The 23,706-nt window shown below is 65.8% G+C and overlaps 5 protein-coding genes across 5 annotated transcripts; 2 read left to right on the top strand and 3 right to left on the bottom strand.

The window, feature by feature from the left end:
* Positions 1-169: 169 nt before the first annotated feature.
* CDK10 (cyclin dependent kinase 10) lies at positions 170-3,563 on the bottom strand. The gene is made up of 13 exons (XM_086848066.1): positions 3,266-3,563; positions 3,087-3,159; positions 2,597-2,668; positions 2,400-2,502; positions 2,202-2,283; positions 1,786-1,853; positions 1,536-1,588; positions 1,375-1,444; positions 1,236-1,295; positions 1,024-1,147; positions 804-943; positions 652-704; positions 170-572 (listed from the first exon to the last, which is right to left on the bottom strand). Exons 1-13 carry the CDS (start codon positions 3,413-3,415, stop codon positions 475-477), a joined length of 1,146 nt encoding a protein of 381 aa, XP_086704192.1. The 5' UTR covers positions 3,416-3,563; the 3' UTR covers positions 170-474.
* A 159-nt stretch (positions 3,564-3,722) lies between these two features.
* Positions 3,723-7,238, top strand: CHMP1A (charged multivesicular body protein 1A). Its single transcript, XM_086848072.1, has 7 exons — positions 3,723-3,800; positions 3,974-3,993; positions 4,512-4,589; positions 4,866-5,012; positions 5,227-5,355; positions 5,446-5,633; positions 5,799-7,238. The coding sequence occupies exons 1-7, from the start codon at positions 3,794-3,796 to the stop codon at positions 5,818-5,820; spliced, it is 591 nt and encodes a 196-aa protein (XP_086704198.1). The 5' UTR covers positions 3,723-3,793; the 3' UTR covers positions 5,821-7,238.
* Positions 7,239-8,207: 969 nt separating this feature from the next.
* On the bottom strand, positions 8,208-12,896 carry DPEP1 (dipeptidase 1). Its single transcript, XM_086848062.1, has 11 exons — positions 12,202-12,896; positions 11,716-11,844; positions 10,561-10,693; positions 10,232-10,364; positions 10,007-10,157; positions 9,848-9,917; positions 9,318-9,494; positions 9,150-9,234; positions 9,000-9,075; positions 8,717-8,852; positions 8,208-8,483 (listed from the first exon to the last, which is right to left on the bottom strand). Exons 2-11 carry the CDS (start codon positions 11,826-11,828, stop codon positions 8,313-8,315), a joined length of 1,245 nt encoding a protein of 414 aa, XP_086704188.1. The 5' UTR covers positions 11,829-11,844; positions 12,202-12,896; the 3' UTR covers positions 8,208-8,312.
* LOC111934731 (sulfotransferase 1A1-like) lies at positions 12,338-14,850 on the top strand. The gene is made up of 6 exons (XM_086848053.1): positions 12,338-13,097; positions 13,452-13,660; positions 13,809-13,935; positions 14,007-14,101; positions 14,174-14,354; positions 14,432-14,850. The coding sequence occupies exons 1-6, from the start codon at positions 12,338-12,340 to the stop codon at positions 14,545-14,547; spliced, it is 1,488 nt and encodes a 495-aa protein (XP_086704179.1). The 3' UTR covers positions 14,548-14,850.
* Positions 14,851-17,019: 2,169 nt separating this feature from the next.
* Positions 17,020-23,130, bottom strand: CPNE7 (copine 7). Its single transcript, XM_086848046.1, has 15 exons — positions 22,854-23,130; positions 20,621-20,803; positions 20,478-20,552; positions 20,030-20,104; positions 19,869-19,952; positions 19,694-19,783; positions 19,459-19,557; positions 19,033-19,119; positions 18,893-18,952; positions 18,675-18,808; positions 18,512-18,566; positions 18,320-18,371; positions 18,119-18,252; positions 17,782-18,018; positions 17,020-17,577 (listed from the first exon to the last, which is right to left on the bottom strand). Exons 1-15 carry the CDS (start codon positions 23,058-23,060, stop codon positions 17,440-17,442), a joined length of 1,710 nt encoding a protein of 569 aa, XP_086704172.1. The 5' UTR covers positions 23,061-23,130; the 3' UTR covers positions 17,020-17,439.
* Between the last annotated feature and the right edge of the window lie 576 nt (positions 23,131-23,706).

The raw sequence follows: 23,706 nt of genomic DNA, 5'->3' as shown, positions 1-23,706 counted from the left end.
TGCAGTGATAGCTGGCAGCACAGCACCCTGCAGGAGTGGGCCTGGGATCTACAGAAATGCGGGGAGAACCTGGGGTGTCATGGAGGTCTCCTTGTCCCCAGGGTGAGACAGAAAGAGAACAGAGGCACAGCTTCTTCCAGTCAAAGAATGAGGTCACTCTCTCCCAAAGTTGCCACTGCCAGGTGTTTTTATTGATGGCAGAGTTGGGGTTCCCCCCACAGACAGCACAAGCCAGGACCCCATGGGATAGGACTGATCCTGCCAATCCTGGGCATCCCCAGGCCCCAATCTCTCCTCTCCAGGGCCCAGGGCCACGCTCACCCAGCCCCAGACTAGAGCCTGCCCCATCCTTCACGTGGAGATGGAGCTGGGAGCCGTCCTGGAAACGGATGGAGCCCCGTGGGGCACTGGGACTGTTGGGCTGAGGGAATCCTCCTCAGCCAGGACACATCACGCCTGTTCCCATGGGACAGCTCAGGGCTTGCTGCGCTTGGCCTGGCTCTCCACTGCCGTGCCGGCCGCCCGCTTGTTCCGGTGGTGTGGGAAGGTGGGCATCAGCTCTGGCTCACAGGCTGTGGGGCACAGAAGAGGGGTCAGCAGGGCCCAGAGCCTCCCCAAGTCCTGCCCTGCCCCAGGAAGGGGAGTACTTACGCAAAGGCTTCTCCTTGAAGTAGGAACTCTCCAGGCAGTCCTTGGCTGTGGCCCTGCAGGGACAAGGGCAAGTGGCAGGGACTACCCCAGCCTGGGGAACAGCGTGGGGCTGGTTCCCTGCCCTGCCTACCCCACATCCTGCCTGCTCTTACCTTTTCTTGGGGTCGTACATGAAGAGGAAGTTGAGCAGTCGCAGCCCAGCCTCCGAGAGCCAGGGAAACCTGTGTTTCAGGTTGTTGTAGGGCTGTTTGCGCAGGGTGTACTGGGTGGCCAGCGGCAGTTTGGAGAACCCCTGGGGGAAACACAGAGTGAGGAGGGGCCAGGGGAGCAGCCATGGAGAAAGGACAGGGAGAATGGGCAGGGAGCTCTCACTGGCCAGATGTTCTCGTTGGGTGTTCCCAAGAGCTGCACGATGAGGTCGATCTGGTGGATCTCAGAGGTGCCTGGCAGCAGCGGTTTGTGTGCCAGCAGCTCGGCCAGGATGCAGCCAGCAGCCCTGCGGAGCACAGGAGCCTCTCCAGTGATCCCCCTGCAGTTTGCAGCCCCCCAGTCCCATCCAGGCAGCCTCAGCATCCCCCCCTTACCACATGTCGATGCTGGTGGTCTGGGTTGTCATCCCCAGCAGCAGCTCCGGTGCGCGGTACCTGCACAGGGGACACTCGGTGGCAGAGCTGGCACGAGCCTGTCCTGCTGGGAGGACCCACCCCAGCACCAGCCACTCACCACAGAGTCACCACTTTGGGGGTCATGGGCTTAGGGGGCATCCCATAGGTGCGTGCCAGGCCGAAATCAGCTGCAACAGAGAGTCAGGGTCAGGAGGGAGCCAGCTCCGAGCTCTGCTCATGGCACAGAGCAGCCACAGCCATGCAGGTGCTGGGACTCACCTATCTTCACACAGCCTTTGTCCGTCATCAGCAGGTTGGAGACCTTCAGGTCCCTGTGGGAAAGAGCAGCTGGAGGTGAGAGACCACAAGCAAAATCCACTGCCATCGTTCCATGGCCTCCCTGCCCTGCCGGTGCTCCCGCACTGATGGGCACCAAAGCCGCACCCAGAGCCACTCCTGATGGTGCTGCCTGCTCTCATGATGTGCAAGGTGTCCCCTTTGTCCCCCAGCTCCATCCTGCCACTCCCACCTGTGGATGATGTAGTTCTCATGGAGGTACTGAAGGCCTTTGAGCACCTGCAGGATGATGCACTTCACCTGGGGACAGAGGACAGGAGCTGTAACCTCTGTGGGAGCAGCACTGACTGCACAAACCCCTGCAGGCCAAACCCAGCGGGGTGTCCTGCAGTCCCTCCAAAGCTGTGTCCTCCCAGGGGGTTCTGGGTGGGCATTTTCTCCCAGTTCTGTTTCTCTGACAGTTTGCTCCAGCCCCAAACCCAGCCTGGGAAGTCCCTGAAGGGTTTACTGAGAGTCAGCAAAGCCCAGGCTCCATCAGAATCCCTGGAATCCCCCAGCTCAAGGCCTAGGGAACCCTTCAAGGTGCCCACATGTTATGGCAGGAATGGCAGCACCCTGTCAGGACCTAAATCCTGCCCCACCCTGTACCTGAGCTTCTGAGAAGGGTGTTTGCATGTTCTCCAAGAGACTGGCCAGGTCCTGCTCGCAGTATCCCATCACCAGGAAAATGCTGTCGGAGACAAGGTAAGGTCAGAGCCTTCCCCAGGACAGGTTTGTGTGCTGAGGTGGCTGAGGGCTCCAAGGAAGGTTTGAATGGCAGAGGGAGGACAGACAGGGGACTCTTACCTCTCCAGGTGGTTTCCCACAACCACCTCCTTCAGTTCCACAATGTTGGGGTGCTGGAGCTGCAGGAGCAGGGTGATCTCCCGCAGGCTGCTGATGGGCATTCCTGGAGGAGGGAGGGAGGAACAGCCGAGCTGCAGGAATGGCCTGGAGCCAGAGCCAGGACAGAGCAGCCCCTGTTCCCCCCGCTCCTCCATTACCATCTTTCTCGTTGTCCATCCGCACCTTCTTCAGCGCCACCGTCTCGTCGGTCAGCGTGTCCCGGGCACGGTCTGGGGGCAGCACAGGCCACCTTGGCACCAGGACACACACCTGGCTTTGTCCCGGCCTCCCCTCAGCTCCCCAGCTCAGCTGCAGGGGGGAATCTGGCCCCTCCCGACCCGGGGAGCTGGGATTCCAGCCGGGGGAATGGCTTTCCACTGGCAGAGGCAGGTTTAGATGGGATATCCGTAAGGAATTCCTCCCTGCGAGGGTGGTGAGCCCCTGCCACTGGGTGCCCGAAAAAGCTGTGGCAGCCCCGTGCCTGGAAGTGTCCAAGGCCAGGCTGGACAGAGCAATGTGATCTAGTGGAAGGCGTCCCTAGCCACGGCAGGGAGTGGAACGGAACGAACTCGGAGATCCCCTCCCGGTCCCGCATGGCCCCGGCGCACCGGGAGCCGCCCCCGCCCGGGAGGCACTGCCCGTACTCACACACGATGCCGTACGTGCCCTCTCCGATCCGATTCAGCTTCTCAAACTCCTTCACGCTGCGGCATCGTCCCAGCTGAAACCAAAGAGCAGCGTCCGGGATGTGCGGCCTCTAGGGATCCTCACCGGGACCCCCGCCGGCACCGAGCCCTCTCACACCCCCGGGGACCCGCTGCACCAACCCGATCGGCTGCCGGAACCTCGAAGAAGCCGTCGCCCCGCAGTCGCCGCAGCCGCAGGGGTTCCAGCTCTGGCTCGGCCGGTCCCGACCCGGGTCCCGATTCCGGTGCCGCTCCCGATTCCGGTGCCGCTCCTGCCTCAGCCGCCGCCATGTCGGCGATGGCGAATCCCGTGCACGCCGGGTATTACCCTCCGCAGGCTCCGCCCACCCGCAGGGCCCGCCCACTACGTTAAGCCTCTGGCAACCGTTGCTAGAGAGGAACCAATAGCGACCCTGTCCCGACATAGCCCCGCCCCATTGGCTCCGCCTCCCCTCGGCCCCGCCCCATTGGCTCCTCCTCCTCTCGGCCCCTCCCCATTGGCTCCGCCTCCCCTCGGCCCCGCCCCTTCGCTCCGACACCCCAGGGTTCCCGCTGTCCACGTGACCTCCCCCGCCGCGTCGCTCTCGCGACACTCAGCGCGCGCACCCCGGAAGTAGCGTCGGCGTCACCCGGAAGCGGCGGTGGAACCCGGAAGCGGCGGCGGGCAGGATGGACGGTACCGGGGGGTTGGGTGGTACCGGCGCCTCCCGGTGGGGCTGGGGCGGGTGCTGAGGGGTGCGGGTGAGGGTCAGAGCCGGGACTGATGGCCGGGACATGTGTCCCCGGGCGGGGTCCCCGGTCACCCGGTCCCGGTCGTGTCGCTGAGCCTGTGCTCTCCTTCCTTTCCAGACACGCTCTTCCAGCTGAAGGTGAGAGCAGCGGAGCCCCTCCCGCCTCCTTTCCGGCCCATATCGCCGGTCCCGGGAGAGTCTCGGTGGCAGTTCCGCTGGCTCGGCCTCATCGGGGCCCCGGTGACGGGACCGGAACGGGAGGAGGCCCCGGGCCGCGGGGGGACCGGAGCGCCGCGGGCAGAGGGGCGGGCAGCCGCGGGCAGTGAGCGGTGGGGTGGGACAGGAGGGCACAAAGGGAACAGCTCCCCAGTGCCAGAGGGCAGGGATGGATGGGATACTGGGCAGGAATTCCTCTCTGGGAGGGTGGGGAGACCCTGGCACAGGGTGTCCAGAGAAGCTGTGGCTGTGCCATCCCTGGAAGTGTCCAAGGCCGGGTTGGATAGGGTTTGGAGCACCCTGGGCCAGTGGAAGGAGTCCTTGCCATGGCAGAGGGTGGGATGGGATGGGCTTTGAGGTCCCTTCCAGCCCGGAGAATTCCCTGCCTGTGCCTGGTCCTGCCCCGCTGGATCCCGCTGCTCTCCCGCTCCTTCCCGCAGTTCACAGCGAAGCAGCTGGAGAAACTCTCCAAGAAAGCTGAGAAGGACTCCAAGGCTGAGCAAGCCAAAGTCAAGAAGGTGTGTGGGGCTGAGCCTGCCAGTGCTCAGCACTGTGGGGCCGCTGGAATTCCCTCCTCCCACCCAGCAGGACAGGGGCAGATCCCCTCCCCTCCCTGCACCTGCTGGGCACGGGGCACAGCCAGCGACACGAGGGGGGCATTATTCCTGCTCTGGGCCATTCCCAGGTTTGGGCTCACACCAGATCTGTTTCCTGCTGGGAGCCCATCCAGCAGGAGCAGCGGGGGCTGGTGTGAAGCCCTGGGGGCTCTCTGAGCGCGGGCTCTCCGTGGGCAGGCCCTGCAGCAGAAGAATGTGGAGTGTGCCCGGGTTTATGCCGAGAACGCCATCCGCAAGAAGAACGAGGGCCTCAACTGGCTGCGGATGGCGTCCCGGGTGGACGCCGTGGCCTCCAAGGTGCAGACAGCCGTCACCATGAAGGGGGTAAGAGCCTCCAGCAGGGCTCTGGGAGCTCCAACCCCACCTGGAGCTTCCCCTCTCGCTGCCTCCAACCACCACAGGTTCCCCCTTCCCCCAAAAGGACCCCACCGGGGCTCCTGGTGGTCTCAGACCCCCTCAGGCAGGTTCATCCTACCTGGGATGGGGTCAGGACGGTGCTTGGATTTGTGTGTGACCCTGAAGGAATCTCCCCCTGCAGGTGACAAAAAACATGGCGCAGGTGACCAAGGCTCTGGACAAGGCCCTGAGCTCCATGGACCTGCAGAAGGTGTCGGCAGTGATGGATAAATTCGAGCAGCAGGTGCAGAATTTGGATGTTCACACGTCGGTGAGTGCCGGGCACCCAGGAGAGAGAGGGTGGGGCGAGGGTGGGATGATGGGGGGTCAGGGCAGGGTGACAGGGCTGTGTCTGTCCCAGGTCATGGAGGACTCCATGAGCTCGGCCACCACGCTGAGCACGCCGCAGGAGCAGGTGGACAGCCTGATCGTCCAGATCGCTGAGGAGAACGGGCTGGAGATCATGGACCAGCTCAACCAGCTGCCCGAGGGGGCCTCGGCCGTGGGGGAGAGCTCTGTCCGCTCCCAGGAGGACCAGCTGTCCCGGAGGTTGGTTCTCTCCTCTTCCCAGGATCCCTCACTGGCGCGATGGGAAAGAGCTGGCCCTTCCTGGGGGTTCAGAGGAGTTCCCTGGACACGCTGGCTGCAGCTGCTCCCGAGCTGAGCTGTTCCTGCCGCCCTGACCTCGCTCCCCTCTCGTGCTGTGCCCTCCAGGTTGGCTGCCCTGCGGAACTGAGCTCTCCCGTGGACGGCAGCGGTGGAGCCGGGACCCCCTCCCGCAGCCCCGGCCCTGCCGCCCCCGCAGCACGTCCCCAGCCCCCCCTGCCTCGGGACTCCTCGGGGGTGGCAGCAATCCCGGCCTGGCCGAGGAACGCTGTGCTGGATTGTGGGGGGCTCAGTCTGGGGGTGCTGCTGGTGGTGCCCGGCAGAGCCCCGGATCCCGCTGCTGACGGAACACTAAGGGGATTTTCCTGGGCTCTGGATGCTGCTCCCCAACTCCTCTGTTGTTCCCTGTCCCTGCCCAGAGCTGAGCTGTGGGCCGAGTTCCTCGGGAGCTGTTTGGGAGGAGCAGGAGAAGCCGCGGGGTTCCCAGGCTGCGGCAGAGCTGCGGGCAGGGCTCTGTGCCCGGCTGTGCATCTGGGGAGGTCGGTGCCTTGCAGGAAGGGGCGGTGGCAGCGGGTGTCCCCTCCCTCGCTGTCACTGTCCCTGTACCCTTTGCTGCTCCGTGTCCCGCCGGGCCGACACCCCCAGCCCCGTACCACGAAGTGCCCTTTGGAACGCCCCCCGCCCAGCCCTGTGCGTGTCGATCCACACATTCCCCAAGCACTGCCAGCTGGAAATGGTTATCCCGGCGCTGCCTGCCAGTTTGGACCAGTGGGGACCCGTGTCCAGCACTGGGAGCGGATTGCAGCAGCTGCGGTGGCTGCAGCCACGTCCCCAAATGTCCCCCTGCTGGGTGGGTGTGACAGGGAACGCAAAACCATCCCGGGAGCAGCTCTGTCTCCATCCCTGTGCCTCATCCCTGGGTACCCTCTGTCCCCTCGCTGCTGGCACCGGGCTGGGGGCTGGGGCTGCGCTCCGTGTCCCCTCCCGCTGCTCGTCCCTGTCCCTTGTCACCTTCCCTGGGGGCTGGAGCTGTTCGTGCCCCCCCCGCGATCCCCGGCACCGCGGGGCTGCTGGATCGCTGGAAGCTCTCCAGGAAGGAAGCGCCGTTTCCTTTGGGTCTCCCAGGAGGAACTTTCACCTCTGGGGGAATGTCACGGGGGCCGCCTCCCCTGCACGAACGCTTCCCGCTGCGTTGATTATTTTTCCTGAGTTCAGTGGCCTTGGAGCGTGTGGCTGGTGACACGGAGCCTGCCTTGCCGCCGAGGAGGAGGAGGAGGTGGCTTTGGGCTACAGCGGAGCATTGGATCTTGTGGCACCTCCTGATGGGCCGGGCGGGAAGCCGGGGACCCTGGCATTTGTGCCTGGCTCCCTGCATGGTGTCCCCGTGGCGCTGGGGGCTCCAGCCCTGCCCCCTGTCCCTCTCCCCGGGCTGTCTCTGGGTGGTTTCATTTGGGTTGGGTTTTTTTTTTAAGCTCGTCTTATTTGCCTTCTTTTTCCCCGAACGGTGTCCGTGCCCTTCTGTGTGTTTAAATAAACAATCTCTGAACAGCCCGGTGTGTGTTGGGGCTGTGGATGCAGACGGGGGTCCCCAGGGTCTCATGGTGTCCCCGCCCTGTGACAGGACCTGGTGCCAGGGGGCTGCCCTGGAGCTGAGGAGGAGGAAGGGACTGCTCTTGTTCCCAGAGCCCCTGCGGATCCAGGAGCCGGGAATTGGCTCGGGGTAGCCACTCTGGGGATTCTGCAGGGCGAATCCTTCCCCCTTCCCTCACTGTCACCACTCCTGCGGGGACCTGTCCCTTTCACACGGCCGAGCCGTGGGGACCAGAGTGAGCAGGAGCTCGGAGCAGCTGGAACCCAGCTCCCTGCACCGTCCCCCAGCCCTCGTGGGGACAAGCTGGACCCCCGAGGGGAGACCCTGGGCTTGTCACCGCACCCATCCTGCCATCAGCACCTGCCCACAGCAGCTTCACTGCCAGGGACGGGAGGAGGGAGCAGCCTTCCCTTCCCTCCTGCCTTCCCTTCCCCGTCCCTCGCCGTACCTGTCCCTCGCCTGTCCCCACACCCTTCCCCGTGCCCGGCTGGCAGCCGAGCACTGTTCCTCAGCCAACTCCCGAATGCCACAGGAAGATGGCTCTCCTTCTCCTGCCTGTTCTCCCGCCCCCGCTCCGAACACAGGCTGTTCCTGAATGCGAGAGGAAATTGCTAAGGAGATAATTAAGTAGCCAATTAATTAACTAATGATTAATGGGAGCATCCTGCGGAGGCAGCTCTGAGGCCGCCCTGGCCAGGTGCTGCCGGGATGTGTCACTCCCGGTGCGGTTACAGCTTCCCGGTGTACCGGGGTGGGCTCCGCCGGGGACATCGGGGACACGCGGGGGGACACGCGGGGGCACACGCGGGGGGACACGCGGGGGGACACCGGGGACACGCGGGGGGACACGCGGGGGGACACGGCATCTGCAGCCAGGAGCCGCCTCTGGTCCCGCAGAGCCCCACACGGACACTCACTGCCGCCGCTGCTCGAGCCACGGTTTTATTTTGCCGGCAGATCCGGCAGAAAGGGGCGCGGGGTGGTGCCCCGCCCGGCAGCCCCGGGCACGGTGCCACGGTGGCAGGCGGCTGCTAGGAGAGCACGGAGAGGAGCAGCGCCAGCCCCAGCGCCAGGGCTGCCGGCGGGCGCAGGGCAGCGCCGGCGTCCTTGGGGTAGCCGTAGCTGGTTCTGCACGGCCCCTCCAGCTCCTGGAAGGCGATGGGGGTCTCGTGGGCAGCTGTGTCCTGCAGGCTCCTCTTCACCTGCCGTGGGGACAGGGCGGGTTCCCGCTGTGAGGGGCAGTGCCCGTCCGCACAGAGCCCCTGCCACCCCACATTCCCCGTGCCACCCCAGCGCCCCATGTGTCCCTCCCCGTGTGCCCGTGAATTCCCGAGTGCCCCATGCCCCGATGTTCCAGCTGCCCCAAGTGTCCCTGTGCCACGTGTCCCCCTGTCCCGTACATCCCCGTGCCCCGTGCTTCCCATGCCCCACTCACCTCCTCCACTTTGCTGAAGACCCTGAGCAGGTTCTCAGCCAGGGCCCCCCTCACCTCCTGCTCCGTCCAGTTCCTCCTCAGCAGCTCGGCCACCAGCGCCGGGTACTTGGAGACGTCCTCCAGGCCAGTGGGGACCCTGTGCCACCCCACAGCTCACAGCTGGGCCACTCCCAGCACCCCCAGCTGCCCACACAGAGTGCAGAGGGGACACCCCCACCCCTCAGGAAGTCCCCATGGTGGGGACACTCTGCCCCACCCCATCCCACACCATCACCCCCTTTACCCTGTGACCCCGTCGTAGTCCCCACCAAAGCCGACAGCCTGGGCACCGGCCACCTTCTTCACATGGTCCATGTGGTCTGTGGGGGGTGACCGGGGTCAGCAGGGCAGGGGGGGTCACTGCCACCCCCCACCCACCCGGGCACCCCCTCACCTGCAACATCGGACAGCTGGGCCTTGTCGCTGCAGGTCACGTAGGCGTTGTAGAAGTTGATCATCACCAAGCTGTCCGTGGAGGCCTGGGGGGAACAGCCCTGAGCCTCCAGCTCCCCCAAAACCCCCAAGAGTCCCTGTCTCACCCTGGCCATGCCCTCACACTCACCACCAGCTCCAGCACCTCGTCGGGCACGTTGCGGCGGTGCTGGCAGATGCTGTAGGCGGATGAGTGGCTGAAGATGACGGGGGCTTTGGAGATGTTCAGCACCATCTTCATCGTGTCCACTGAGACGTGGGCCAGGTCCACAATCATGCCCAGGCGGTTCATCTCCTCCACCACTGTCTACAGGGACAGGGATGGGGTTGGGGGGCTGAGGAATGCATGGGAAAGGTCCCTGTGGGGATGCTTGGGTGGCTTTTGGTTGATGGGAGGGAGGGAGGGAGGGAGGGATGGAGGGATGGATGGATGATGGATGATGGATGGATGATGGATGGATGGATGGATGGATGGATGGATGGATGATGGATGGATGATGGATGGATGATGGATGGATGGATGGATGGATGGATGGATGGATGGATGGATAGATGGATGGATGGATGGAACACTGCACCCAGGCTGGGGCCGGTGGGTGCCAGTACCACGTTCCTCCAATGCCACTGCTCCCAGACATCACTGCTGATGCTATTCCTCACCTTCCCAAAGGGTGAGAGGCCATGGTGCACAGGGTTTTCATCCTTGGTGTCCACCAGCCAGTTGTCAGCCCTGCAGAAAAGCATCAGAGTGGCCACACCTCTGACCACATCCCCCCATGCCAGCACTGCCACACTCTGTGTCCCCCCTGGGGGTCCTACCAGGGGGTGTTGCAGCTGTGGGTGAGGGTCATGTAGCGGGCACCCAGGCGGTAGAGGGTGCGCAGGACGCCCAGGCTGCTGTCGATGGAGTGGCCGCCCTCCACCCCGATGAGGCTGGCCACCTTCCTGTTCTGGAACGCCTCCCGGATGCCTGCGGGAGGGCGGGGGCATCAGCTGGGCTGGGCACGCCCGTCAGCACCCCCGCGCTGCCTTGTCCCCGCTCACCATTGCTGTCGGTGACGCAGACGAAGGTCTCGGGGTACAGGTCACACATGCGGTGCACCACGTCCATCTGCTCCAGCGTGCGCTTCACCGCGTCCTTGTTCTGCGTCTCGCAGGGCACGTACACCGACCAGAACTGCCACGGGCACCGCCTCAGCATGGGCACTGCCCACCACACCACCCACCCCAGCGCTCACCCTGCTGCCCTCCCCGGTGTCCCTGCCCACCCAGTGCCCCCCACCCTCCCTGGTACCCTCCCTGGTTCCCCTGCCCACCCCGATGCTCCCTGCCCTCCCCAGAGCCCACCCCAGTGCCCGTCCCGGTGCTCCCACCTGCCCGCCCACGTGTCCCTGGCGCAGTTTGGGGATGTTGGTGTGGGTGCCGTTCAGCAGTGTCAGGTTGGCTGCTGGCAGCCTCAGCTGGTTGTTGAACTTCTGGAGGAGCTGCCAGGGCAGGTCATTGTGCCTGGGCAGGGACAGGATGGGCACTGAGGAGTGGCCCACTCACCCTCAAGCTGCCCACCCACAGTCCCCTTATCTGGTTGTCATTCCATCCATCCATCCATCCATCCATCCATCCATCCATCCATCATCCATCCATCATCCATCCATCCATCCATCCATCCATCCATCCATCATCCATCCATCCATCCATCCATCCATCCATCCATCATCCATCCATCCATCCATCCATCCATCCATCCATCCATCCATCCTCTCAGTCCATCTGCCCACCCACCTGTCCCCTCAGAAGCCCCCCAAGCAGTGCTAGCCAGGAACTGGAGACAGTCCTTTGTGGGACCCCCAGAGGGACCCTCCTGTGCACTTTCCAAGTCATCATCATCCCTCACACCCAGGGGAGCCAGCCCAACATCCCTTTGACAAGGATGTCACCACAGGGACATCCTGGCACGCAGGTCCCACACCCCGCGGTGCCACTGGGGAAGCGGCAAGGTCAGGCTAGGGCGCCACTTCCTGCTCCTGTCACATCCCCCTGCTCCCCCTGCCCTGCCCCCTGCTCCAGAGGCACAGCACTGACCCACAAGGGAATGCTGCGGGGGACTGGAGCCTCCTGAGGGTCCCGAGAAGGGAGCAGGGACATTGCTCAGGACTGAGCAGGAACTTCCCCCCGGGCAGCCTAACCCCAGCTTCCCGGTACCCTGCCCACTCCCGGCTGGGCTGCGGTGCTGGGGATCCCCTCGGCTGCACGGGCAGTCCCACGGGATCCCCGGGAAAGCTGTCCCTGTCCCCACACAGCTCTGGGGTGCCTGGCATGGGGATCCCCTGGGAAAGCTGTCCCTGTCCCCACACAGCTCTGGGGTGCCTGGCATGGGGATCCCCGGGAAAGCTGTCCCTGTCCCCGCACAGCTCTGGGGTGCCTGGCCCGGGGATCCCCCACCGGGCTGTCCCAGCAGGGTTTCCCAGCTGGGGTTTTCCCACAGACACGGAGCAGCTGGGCACGCTGAGGGCCAGGTGACCTTTGCTCACCCGTCGATGACCGGCGTGGTGGTCATGATGTGCTCGGCGTCCTGCAGGTGCTGCTGTCCAGTGCTGGGCAGTGCCAGCGCCAGCACCAGCACCCACACACTCCCTCCTGGCATCTTCTCCTGCTGGGTGCTGCTGGGGACAAAGAGGGGACCTGCCACCGCTGTGCGAGCACATGCACTGGGATGGCTGCCCCGCGCTCCTCCGTCCCCTCCCGCCGTCAATGAATAACCAGGAGCGCAGCGTTACCCCTCCCTGGGTGCCCTGTGCCCGCCTGGCAGTGCCAGGGCTCCACGGCCTCCCCAGCCAGCCCTGGTGGCTGTGCCGTGCCAGGGCCTCTCTTCCCAGCCGCGGTGACGCTCCCAATCCTTCTAATGAAGCCCAGATTATTTTTGGTTGGGAAAGCGCCAGTCCCATCCCCGCCTTACCCTCCCCGGCACTGGCACCCCCAGCATCCCCGGCACCCCCAGCAGCCCTGGCCCCGCTCACCCCGGCCCCGGGACACTTGGGCAGTCCCTGCCTGCGCCGGCTGTGAATTAAGTTTTCCGGCTTGCGTGCGGTGACGGGGCTGGGATGGGCTCCAGCCCCCCCAGAGCCACCCCCGCCATGGCGCCGGAGCAGCCACATGCCCGGGGGAAGCAGCCGGGGTGGCACGGCCGTGGCGCGGGGCTGCTGCTGCTGCTCCTCCGTGTGTGCTTGGATCCCCCGCACTCCGGTCCCGCTGCGGCGTCCCGAGGGGAAACTGAGGCACCACCATCCTGCGGATGCTGCGCATCCCTGCTGGCTCCAGCTGCGGTGTCCTTCCCTGCAAGAGGCCTTGGTGAGGCTTCTGGGAATGGCACGGAGCCACGTGGAGATGGCCGGTCCAAGCGGACACCTCATCCTGGGGTGTGCTGGGATGGGAACCCCCTCCTCCGGTGCCAGCCATGGGGAGCTCGGGGTGGGGACGGTGCGGGCTTCGCATCCCTCGGCCTTCCCGGCCCCCTTCCCGAGGTGCCGCGGCCCCCACGTTTGTCCCGGCTGCGGTGGTGGGTCTGGGAAGGGAGGACTCCCATCCCACCCATCCCCTCCCATCCCATCCCGGGTGTCTCCAGCCCCTGCCAGCAGCGCTCTCCCGGCGATGGCCCCAGCGATTCCCGGCTCCCGGGGAGGAATGTGCCGGGGGGTTCCGGACCCCGCCCGCCGGGGCCGCTTCCTCTTTCGGCGCTATTTAAGAGGCTCCCGGCGCGTCCCGCCCGGCCGGGCCATGGAGCGCATGGAGGTGACCGAGACCTTTGCGGGCATCGCCCTGCCCGGCCACCTCCACACCCAGGAGTCCCTCGGCTTCGCCGCCGCCTTCACCTTCCGCCCCACCGACGTGCTCATCGCCACCTACCCCAAATCGGGTGAGGGGATGGGGGGACGCGGGGACAACGAGGGGACGCGGCGGGACAGGGCTGGGACCCCGGCCTGGAGCGGGGCGGCTGTTCCAGAGCTGCCGGCGGGGCTGGGAGGTGGCCGGGCTCGGGGACACCCGCACCTGGTCCCCGCGGCCGCTCAGGGCAGGTCCTGTCCCTGAGCTCCTGTCCTGCTGCCGGACTGTCCCCAGCCCTGCGCTGGTGTCCCTGGGGGCTCGGGGAGGGGGGACACGGCCCCGCCAGCCCAGCCGCTGCTGCAGGAGCGGGGATGGGACGGGACAGGCTGAGCCGTGCCTTGCGGTGCCATTCCATGGTGCCACACCCTGACGTCCCCCTCTGCAGGCACCACCTGGATGCAGGAGATCCTGACGCTGCTCTTCAGCCTTGGAGATGCCCGCCCAGCCAAGACCATTCCCAACTGGGAGCGGGCGCCCTGGCTGGAGCAGATCTACTGCCGGGAGGCTCTGCGGGACACCGGGACCCGCCGGCTCCTCACCACCCACCTGCCCGCCCACGTCCTGGCCCCCGCCCTGCAGCGCAGCAAGGCCAAGGTGCGAGGGGTCCCCGGCGGTCTGGGGGGTCCCTGCAGGGACATCCCACACCCAGCGGGCTTCCCACAGCCGGGGAAACGCTGGGGGCTTTCTGAGCGGGGCAGAGAGGAATCCCCCGGCTGTGGGGGTGACACTGTGTCCCCCCCAGGTGATCTACGTGGCCAGGAACCCCAAAGACGTCGCTGTCTCCTTCTACCACTTCCACCACCTGGCCAAGTTCCTGCCCGACCCCAGCTCCTTCGATGCCTTCCTGAAGCAGTTCCTCGAGGGCACAGGTAGGGACTGGGGGAATCTGTGGGGGGGGACTCAGCCTCAGGGCCCCCCATTACCCCCCACCTCCCCCCAGTGCACTACGGCTCCTGGTTTGACCACGTCAAGGGCTGGCTGGGCCAGCGGCACCTCCTGGACATCCTGTACGTCACCTACGAGGAGCTGCACCAGGTGAGCCCCCTGGGTCCCCGTCCTTGTCCCCGTCCCCGCCGGTGCCCGGCGCTGATCGTGCTCCTGGCGCAGGACCTGCGTGGCACGGCGCAGCGCCTCAGCGGCTTCCTGGGCTGCCCGCTGGCACCGGCCACGCTGGCAGCCCTGCAGCAGCACTGCAGCTTCTCCGCCATGAGGGACAACGCCATGGCCAACTACTCCCTGATCCCCGCCGAGATCATGGACCACAGCCAGGGCCGCTTCATGCGCAAAGGTGAGGGGGAATTGGGCTGGGGGACGCGGGGGGCGCGGCTGCAGGGACCCTCACGCCCTGTCCCCTCCGTCCCACAGGGGTGGTGGGGGACTGGCGCAGCCACTTCTCCCCCGAGCAAAACGCCCTCTTCAACCGGCGCTACCAGGAGGAGATGGGGGACGTGGAGCTGCCCTCGCAGTGGCCCATGGCCTGAAGGACCCAGGCTCTGGGGGGACGCTGAGCCCTCACCTGCTGAGAACCGCATGGAGACCCTGCAGGGACCCCCTCAGGCGCCCCATAAAGCACCCCCTGTGTCACCCCGGCACCAGGGGGTCCCACGGGGCTGGGGGGCTGGTGGGGGGCCGTGGCACCATCCCATCTCCCTGGGGACGGGAAGCTTTTCCGGCCATGCACTGTGGCCATCCCCGTGGCCTCGCTCCCCCCGGCCAGGGCCGTGACCCCCCCTTTCCGCCCATCCCGCCCTGTGGAAATAAATATTTATTGCTGTTCCCAGGCAGGCAGCTGTTCCTATGGGTGTGAGGCGGGAAGCAGCGCCAGCAGCTGGAAGAGCTGCTGTTATCAGGAACACATTGGGGTGGAGACACACCCTGGGGACCTTATTATCAACGGCTGGGGGCAATGACCGGGGGGAGGGCAGCATGGCCTGGGGTCACAGCAGAGAGACAGCAGAGCTCCTGGCATGGAGCTGGCTCCTTCGGCAGGGCCCAGGGCCCTCCACCCCTGGAGTTTCCCTCCCAGCAGATCCCCTTCCAGTGCCCCCTGCCTCGACTACCCTGGTTGGATGCTCCCCTGCCCCTCTCCCCAGCTGGGGTGTTTGCTCCACACCCCCAGCACCCTGGGGTGTCCCAGGCAGGCACCCCCCGAGCCCCCCAGCACACAGAGGCTCAGTCAATAAATAACTGCCTTCCTTACCCTGCCCTGCAGGGTGAGCAGGGTGGGGGCTTGGCCCTGGCACCAGCAGGACCCCTGGCTAGGGCTAAGGCTGGCTGAGAGGGGGGAGGTGGTGACACTCTCCTTGAGCAGGCACAGTGGGACAGTGGCACCGGTGTCCTGCCCCTCCTGCCCCCTCTGCTAGCCTTGTCAGCCCTGCCACCTCTGCCAGCCCCTCCTGCGGGTGGGGACAGCCCAGCGAGGTGTCTCTGGGCACTCCCAGCCCCGTGGGGTCCCTCTGCACCCACCCTGGGGCACCCATCCGTCCCCAGGACTGGGGTGCCAGGGCAGCTCCTGCCCGCACCAGGAGCGGCCCCTGCTGCAGCCTCGCAGGCGCCAGGTTTGGGTTTCCACGGCAACATCCATGATCCCGCCTGAAGGGAGATGAATCAAGAACTATAAATAGGTGCTGAAGGGGGTGCAGGTACTGCGCCCCGCCCGGGCCTTGTGCTGCCCGCGGTGCCCGAAGGCCAGCAGAGCCAGCCCGGTGAGTGACACCCAGGTGGGGACAGCCTGGCACCTGTGCCTGTGCCAGGGACACGGCAGATTCCTGGAGCCCCGCTCAGTGGCACCCACATGGCAGCTCTCAGGTGGCCCCTACCCCACGAGGCTGTGCCAGGCCCCAGTCTCAGTCCCTTGGCCTTGGCACACCCTGCCCCTGGGGATGTCACCTTGCCAGGAGCATCTGCTGGCACCGTGCTGGCAGCATCAGCACACAGCGTGTGGCACAGTGCCCGGCACATGGCACAGCACGATGCACGGCACATGGCACAGCACACAGAACATGGCACATGGCACAGAGAACATGGCACATGGCACAGCACACAGAACATGGCACATGGCACAGGGCATGTGGCACATGGCACAGGGCATGTGGCACATGGCACACAGAACATGGCACACGGCACAGCACACAGATCATGGCACATGGCACAGAGAACATGGCACATGGCACAGCACACAGAACATGGCACATGGCACAGAGAATATGGCACAGGGCACAGCACACAGAACATGGCACATGGCACACAGAACATGGCACATGGCACAGAGAACAGGGCACAGGGCACAGGGCATGTGGCACACAGCACACAGAACATGGCACACGGCACGTGGCACAGGATATGTGGCACACAGAACATGACACAGGGCACATGGCACGTGGCATACAGAACATGGTATAGGGCATGTGGCACATAGCACATGTTACATCGCACACGGCACAGGGCATGTGGCACACGGCACACAGAACATGGCACATGGCACAGCACACAGAACATGGCACAGGGCACGTGGCACACAGAACATGGCACAGGGCATGTGGCACATGGCACACAGCACATGTTACATCGCACACGGCACAGGGCACACAGAACACGGCACACAGCACATGGCACACAGCACAGGGCACACAGCACAGGGCACACAGCACGTGGCAGTGGCTGTGTGCTGGGCAGCAGGGCCCGCTCCGTTGCCGCCTCTCTCTGCTCCATGCCCTGGATTCGGGGCCGCAGCACAGCGGGGCCAGCTCTGGCACATCAAAGCCGCAGCTGCTCCGGCGCTCCCGGCACGCTGTCAGCCACGGGCACCCGAAATGTGGGGGCTGGGGCTGCCCTCGGCTCTTGTCACCAGGTGTCACCGAGAGGGGACACGGCAGCGTCCAGGACCTGCCAGGCTCTCTACCCACCCCTACTGATCCCCGGAGGGTGGGGGTCAGCACCCAGAGACAGCAGGATGGGCACAGGGGTGGTGCTTTATTGGGGGGATCATGCAGCCTCCAAATATCACAGGGACAGAGAAGCGGGGACCGAGGGGACAGAGGGGACAGCAGGGGTGGGTCTGGGCCGCAGGGGACAGAGCTCCAGGAGCGAGCAGTGCCGGGGGTGTCCTGCACTGGGGAGCTGGGACTTTCCCCACATCCCAGCTGGGGGGGCTGTGGCAGGGCAGGGCCTGGCGGGGACCCCGACTGTCCCCACGCCACACCAGGACAGTGGGGGGGTCTCACTGGGGCACGCTGAGACTGGGGTTGGGCGCCCTTCACTGGGACAACCCAGGGCTGGGGGACACTGGGGGTCTCTCACTGGGGGAGCCAAGGCTGGGGTCGGGCTCGGGGGTCCCTCGCTAGGGAAAGATGAGGTTGGGGTTTGGGGGTCCCTCACTGCGGGGAGCCGAGGTTGGGCTCGGGGCTGGGGGGCCGGGGGCAGCGCGGGGGAAAGGCCTTGTAGCTGTAGTACTCCACCACCTGCTTGGGCACCTCGGCCAGCACGCACTTCGCCAGGGCTGTGGGTGACGCCTGGGGACACCGGGGACACCGGGGTGAGCCATGACATGGGGAGGGGACAGGAGGGGATGAGAGGGGAGGAGATGGATGGGAGAGGGAAAGAAGGGACAGGACAAGTCTGGGGTGGCACGGGAGGGGATGGAAAGGCACGGGAGAGGACGGGAGGGGAGGGCAGGGCTGGGAATGGAAGGCAGGAGCTCTCGCTGCCCCACTCACGTTCTTGAACTCGCGGAACGGGACGAACTGGACGATGTCGCGCAGGACGGGCTCGCCCTTGGGGGAGCGCAGGACGCCGTCGTCCCCGTCCAGGATCTGCATGTCCGTGAAGTCGGCGTTGCCCACGCCGACGATGATGATGGACATGGGCAGGTAGGAGGCGCGGACGATGGCCTCCCGCGTGTCCGCCATGTCCGTCACCACGCCGTCCGTCAGGATCAGCAGGATGAAGTATTGCTGGGGGAACAGGGATGCTCGGGGGGCTGCCTGACCCCGCTGCCGGAGCAGCCACGAGTGTCACGAGTGTGCGAGGCCTCAGCCCCGCCCTGGCACCCACCGACGCCTCCTTGGTCCGCTCCTCGTCGGCCGCCACGCGAGCCACCTTGGAGATGATGGGAGCCACGTTGGTGGGGCCGTAGAGCTGGATTTTGGGCAGGCAGCTCTGGTAGGACTCCACAACGCCCTGGATGCCTGTGGGGTGTACGAGAGGTGAGGGGTGTCCCAGCCATGGATCCCGCCCCTCTGGAGCTAGACTCACCCTCACACTCATCATTGTCGGGGTTGAAGTTGATGGCGAAGTCGTGGGAGACCTGAGGGGAGGGAGGGGAAGGAGCAACTGGTGCACCCCTGGCATCTGCCAAACGCCACCTGTGCCACAGCCGAGGGCACCCAGAGGGACGAGCTCATCCCTGGGGTGCCACAGGGCCCTGGCAGCCTGAGACCCCCTCACCTCATACTTGGGGGGGATCCTGGCACCAAAGCCCAGAGCCGAGAACTTCTTATCGCTGCAAGGAAAGGGGTGTGCCACCACTGAGTGCCTGTCACCAGCAGCTCTGACCCCAAGGGGGACGTCACCGATGTGTGCGGCCCCGGGGACCCCCAGAGCCACCGACCTGTCATAGTCCTGGCAGATCTCACCCACAGCCACCAGCGCCTTGAGGTACTCATTGGGCTGGTAGGGGTTGATGTAGTGCAGGGAGCAGCTGTTCCGGGGGTCCCCGTTGGAGGCCGTGAAGTCGATGGCCACCTGGTGGGGGGGCAGTGGGGGCCACCAGGGTGAGCAGGGCTGCTGGTGTGTCCCTGCTGGCTGGGAGGGGAGGCCGCTGCTCACCGTGAAATGGATCTGGCAGCCGCCCATGATGTAATCCAGGAAGGAGTAAACCCTGTGGATCTTCCAAAGGGAGCCGTGTCAGGCAGCCCTGCCCCGTGCCGGCCCACAGAGCCTCGGCACAGCCCGGCACAGGCGCTCACCTTCAGGTCCAGCAGCACCACCACCCCCGAATTCTTGTAGTTGCGCTTTTTGATCTTGTACTTGGGGTTCATGCAGTCCCACTGCACCTGTGGCACCGGCACCCGCGCTGCCTGCGGCCCCCGCCCGGGCCACGGCCTGGCCTGGCACCCCCGGCCCCGGGGGCCCAGTAACCCTGCACCCCCACAGCCCCAGGGTGCAGCTGCCTTCCCCCACCCCCAGCCACCCCCCAGGCTCCAGCCACCCCATCCATCCATGACTGATTCCCCAGAAGACCCCAAACCCACCGTCCCTTCCCCAAACAGGAGAGCAGTGAGAAGAAAACGACAGCAAACCCAGAGGAGGAGCTGGAAGGTGGCTGCTAGGACAGGGTCTGCTGGCAGCACACAGGGTGACCCCCAGGCCATCCCAGTGTCCCCATGTCCCACCTTGTTCTCCCCCATCGCCTTCTGCATCTCCTCGAAGGTGGTGAAGAACTCCCCGATGAAGTCGTGCTTGCCCCGCGAGTCGTAGTCCCACACCACGCACTGTGATAGGCACGGCTCAGCCCCGGCTCCAGGGGCTCCTCAGCCCCGTTCCCAGAGCTGTGGGGTCCCCAGATGGGGAAGCTGGGGTACAGATGCCCCCACGGCAGGAATGGGGGTCCCCAACATTCTTCCTTACCCTCAGCTTCCTCTTCTCCTCACAGCTGCAGAGCGAGTTGAGGGAGACTTTGAAGGGCTCCCAGATGGGGCTCAGGTTGTTCTTCACCACCTGCAGGACGGGGGGCTCAGTGGGGCTGGGAAGCCCCCGGGGAGGCCGTGGGGCAGCCGAGGGCCCGGTGCCGCCGTGGCCTCACCTCGGTGCGGTACACCAGCTGCTCGCTGCGGTCGTCGTCGATGCGGTAGATCTCCAGGAAGGGATCTGACTTGCTGAAGAGGTCCTGGGGGAGGAGGATGAGAGAGAGCGCTGCCCACCCTGCCTGCCCTGCCCTGTTTCCCCCCCGGGCACCTGGCTCACCTTGTCATCCAGTTTCTTGGCGCGGAAGGCGAGCTCCACGTAGCCGTTGTTCCCCGAGATCTCCTCCGAGATGATCTGAGAGGCGGCCGTGGGGTGCTCAGTGCCTGGCACAGCTTTGTCCCCCACCCACCACCTCCCTGTGGCGCCCTGGGAGGGGACAGGGTCCCACGTGCCTCCCTGGCACAGCAGGGACCTTCAGGATGGCCAGTAGATGCCATTGGGGACCCTGAGCCCACCCTCAGGGGTCTGTGCCACCCTACTGATCCAGTCCAGTGCCACCCGGAGGTCCCAGTTTGATGCTGTCCCAGTACCCCAGTCCATCACATGTCCTGTCTGGTGCCATCCCAGGATTCCAGCCCCATGTCACCTGTGCACCCCATCCCGGTGCCACCCATGTGCCCGTGCCCAGTGTCCCCCACCCCACTGTCACCCCCAGCACGGTGCTCACCGTGATCGTGGACTTGCCCGCAAACTTCCCGTACTTGAGGAACAGCGGCTTCGTCACCCGTTTCTGCGCCACGATCTGCGAGAGCCCGGGGTTGGGGAGGGGGCACCGTCACAGGGTCCCCGGGCGGGGGTCCCCAGGCTCACCTGCCCCACGGTGCACTCCATGCCCCCCAGGAAGTCGTCATCGTGCGTGCCCACGCCGGCCTGCCCGTGGCTGTCGTACACCTCGAACCGCAGCTTCTGCACCTCCTCGAAGTAGTAATCGACCGTGAAGATCTTGGCGAACACGGGGTTCAGGTTGCTCTTGATCACCTCGCTGCGATCCACCTGCGTGGGATTGGCACAGGGCCTTGGGGTGCCAGAGCTCACACAGGGACTGGGGAGACAGGGATGCGGGATGGGGCTGTTGTGATGGGGATGAAGGGATGGGACATGCCAGGCTGAGGGATACAGGGATGAGGAATGGGAGAATGAAGGATGAAGGGATAGGGAATGCAGGGAAGGCCCAGCTGTGTCAGAGTGAACAGCATTTGGAAGAGCCCCATGTGCCCCCCACAGCCTCCAGTGTGCCAGTCCTGGCTCTGGGGCGCTGCTCCCATGGGCTCCCTGTGGTCATCCAAGGAGATACTCTGCCACAGCTCTGCTGGAGAGGAGCAGTGGGTTAGTGCCAGGACAAGCTGCTGTGTCTGTCCTGGGGTGGCCACGCCTGGGGGTCACCAGCCCCCACCCTGGTGACCCCAGTGGGCGCTCAGCGTCTCCTGCCCGCGCTGGCAGCGGGTCCTGAGCAGTTCCGGAGCCTCCCCCACACCCGTCCCTGCCAGAGTTGACTCAAGGGGACACATCCTGGCCAGGGCACCCTGCCAGCCCCTGTCCCCTGCCTGCCCAGTCCAGCATCATCTGTCAGGCTCACGTTGCCACCACCCTGCCTCAGCCACCCGTGTCTGTCCTGCGTGGGCACTGCCAGCCCCTCGTCCTGGGGATGTGGCTGTTGGGTGCCTCAAGCCCAGCAGGCCCAGCAGCAGGTCCAGGGCCATCTCGACTCTTAGAGCCAGATTCAGTCATCGCCTCCTCTGGGGGACACAGGCTGGCTGGGACAGGAGTCACTCCAAAAGGTGGCTGAGGAGGGACCCTCTTGTCTCCTGGAGCTGGCACAGCACAGCATGGAGCGTGGCGTGGCACAGCATGGCACAGCACAGAGTGTGGCACTGTGGCACAGCCGGGGGCGAGTGTCTGGCATGGCACAGCACACCGTGCCTGGCACGGGGCCCTTGTCCCCCCCCTGGCTCCGTGCTGGCTTGAGCAGAGTCCATGACACGCCGAGGGATTTAGTGCTAAATCCGCCAGCTGAGCGGCCGCGATTAGAGCCGAGCTGCCGGAACCAGCCCAGAGATCAGCGTGGGGAGGGATGGAAGGAGCCGTGCCAGCCCCAGTGCCATCCCAGTGTCTGCCAGCCCCACTGCCAGCATCAGCTCCAGTGCCAGTGTCAGCAGCAGCCCTCCAGCTCTGAGCCACCCCGGGGGGGCTGAGGTGTCCCTTGTCCCTGTCCCGGGGCAGTGGAGCCACTCTGGAGCCACCACATCCCGCTCCGCTCCCCGGCCCCACTGCAGCCCCAGTGGGCTGGATGTGAGGCAGTGTTAGCACCATCCCCACAGGCTGCCCGGTGCCCCACAGTGCCCTGCCCACCCTGCATCACCCCGGGCCTCCTTCTGCACCCTGCACCCTGTCCTGCACTGTGCACCCTGCTCTGCACTGTGCACCCTGCTCTGCGCCCTGTACCCTGCCCTGAACCCTGCACCCCATTCTGAACCCTGTACCCTGCCCTGAACCCTGCACCCCATTCTGAACCCTGCAGCCTGCTCCGAACCCTGTACCCTGCCCTGAACCCTAAACCCTGCACTCCATTCTGAACCCTGCACCCCATTCTGAACCCTGTACCTTGCTCTGAACCCTGTACCTTGCTCTGAACCCTAAACCCTGCACCCCATCCCAAACCCTGTACCCTATTCTGCACCCAGCAGCCCGTTCATTATCTCCTGCACCCTGGTGTGAACCCTGCACCTCGTTCTGAGCTCTGCAACCTGTCTTGCACTATGCACCCTACTATGCATCACCTCCTGCGCCCTGTCCTGCATCCCTGCTCTGAACCCTGCACCCCTTTCTGCACCCTGTACCCCATTGCCTCCTGTACCCTGAACTCTGCTCCCCACTGTCTCCTGTACCCTGACCCCTGCTCTGCACCCTGCACCTCGCCCCCCACCATCTCCTGCACCCCTCCCTGCAGCCCCTTCCATGCACGGCCCTGTGCCCAGCCTGCTCCGGGTCCCGCCCTGCCCAGCCCAGCCCGGTGGGTGCCAGCCGTGCCCCCCCTCTCTCCTACCTCCATCCACTGGCCCTGGGACTGCATCAGCAGCAGGACACAGGGGTCCGACTTGTTGAGGGTGTCTCTGTCCAGGAGGTGTTTACAGCTGACCCGCAGCTCCACCTTGGAGAGCACGGCCAGCGGTGCCTGCGGGCACGGCTCGGGCACGGTGCCCATGCCGGCCGGGCGTGCCGGGGGACAGGCGGCCCCGTGGGCGAAGGGCATGGGGGGCGAGGGGGGCGAGGGGGGCGGCCGCTGCCTCGGGCGCCGTCAGGGAGCCGGGCAGGTGCCCGTCATGCCCGGGGCACGGCGCCCCGCGGTGCCAGGCACGGCCCCGGTGGCAGGACAGGGACCCCCGGGACCCTCTCTGGGGCGGGGTGACCGGTTCTGGTCCCGATGGCTCCGCGGGGCCCTGCAAGGCATCAAAGCACAGTGGGGTGAGCGGGAGCACTGCCCGAGTGCCCCCAAATCCCGGCCAGAGCCATGGGCACTGCTGGGGGGGTTCCCGTGCTCCTGCAGGGCCGTGCCCAGCTCTGTCCCAGCCCCAGCCCAGGGGCAGGATGTGTCCCGAGGGGAAAGGGGACCTGAGTGGGGTGGGGTACCCACCCTGGGCTGCCCCGTGTGGGGCTGTGGAGTGGAAACCCCTGCGGGCGGCACCCCCAGCCCGGGCAGGGCTCTCCGGAGGGGAGTGGGGACACCAACTCCGTGTCTGCGCCAGCAGGTGCTGGATTCCCCCTGTGCTGGGGACACTGTCCACCCTCCCCCGGGGGCTAACACCGAGCCAGGCGATGCTGCCGGGTCAGCGAGGGGCTCTGCCAGTCCCGGCCCCGCTCCGGGGCTTGTCCCTCCACCTGCAGGGTGCCGGGCTGGG

The sequence above is a fragment of the Cyanistes caeruleus genome, chromosome 12 (genome assembly GCF_971803275.1).
Source record: "Cyanistes caeruleus chromosome 12, bCyaCae1.hap1.1, whole genome shotgun sequence".
In the NCBI taxonomy this organism is placed as follows: Eukaryota; Metazoa; Chordata; class Aves; order Passeriformes; family Paridae; genus Cyanistes; species Cyanistes caeruleus.
The sequence above is the reverse complement of the archived record's forward strand: the minus strand, read 5'-3'. Positions and strand labels throughout refer to the sequence as shown.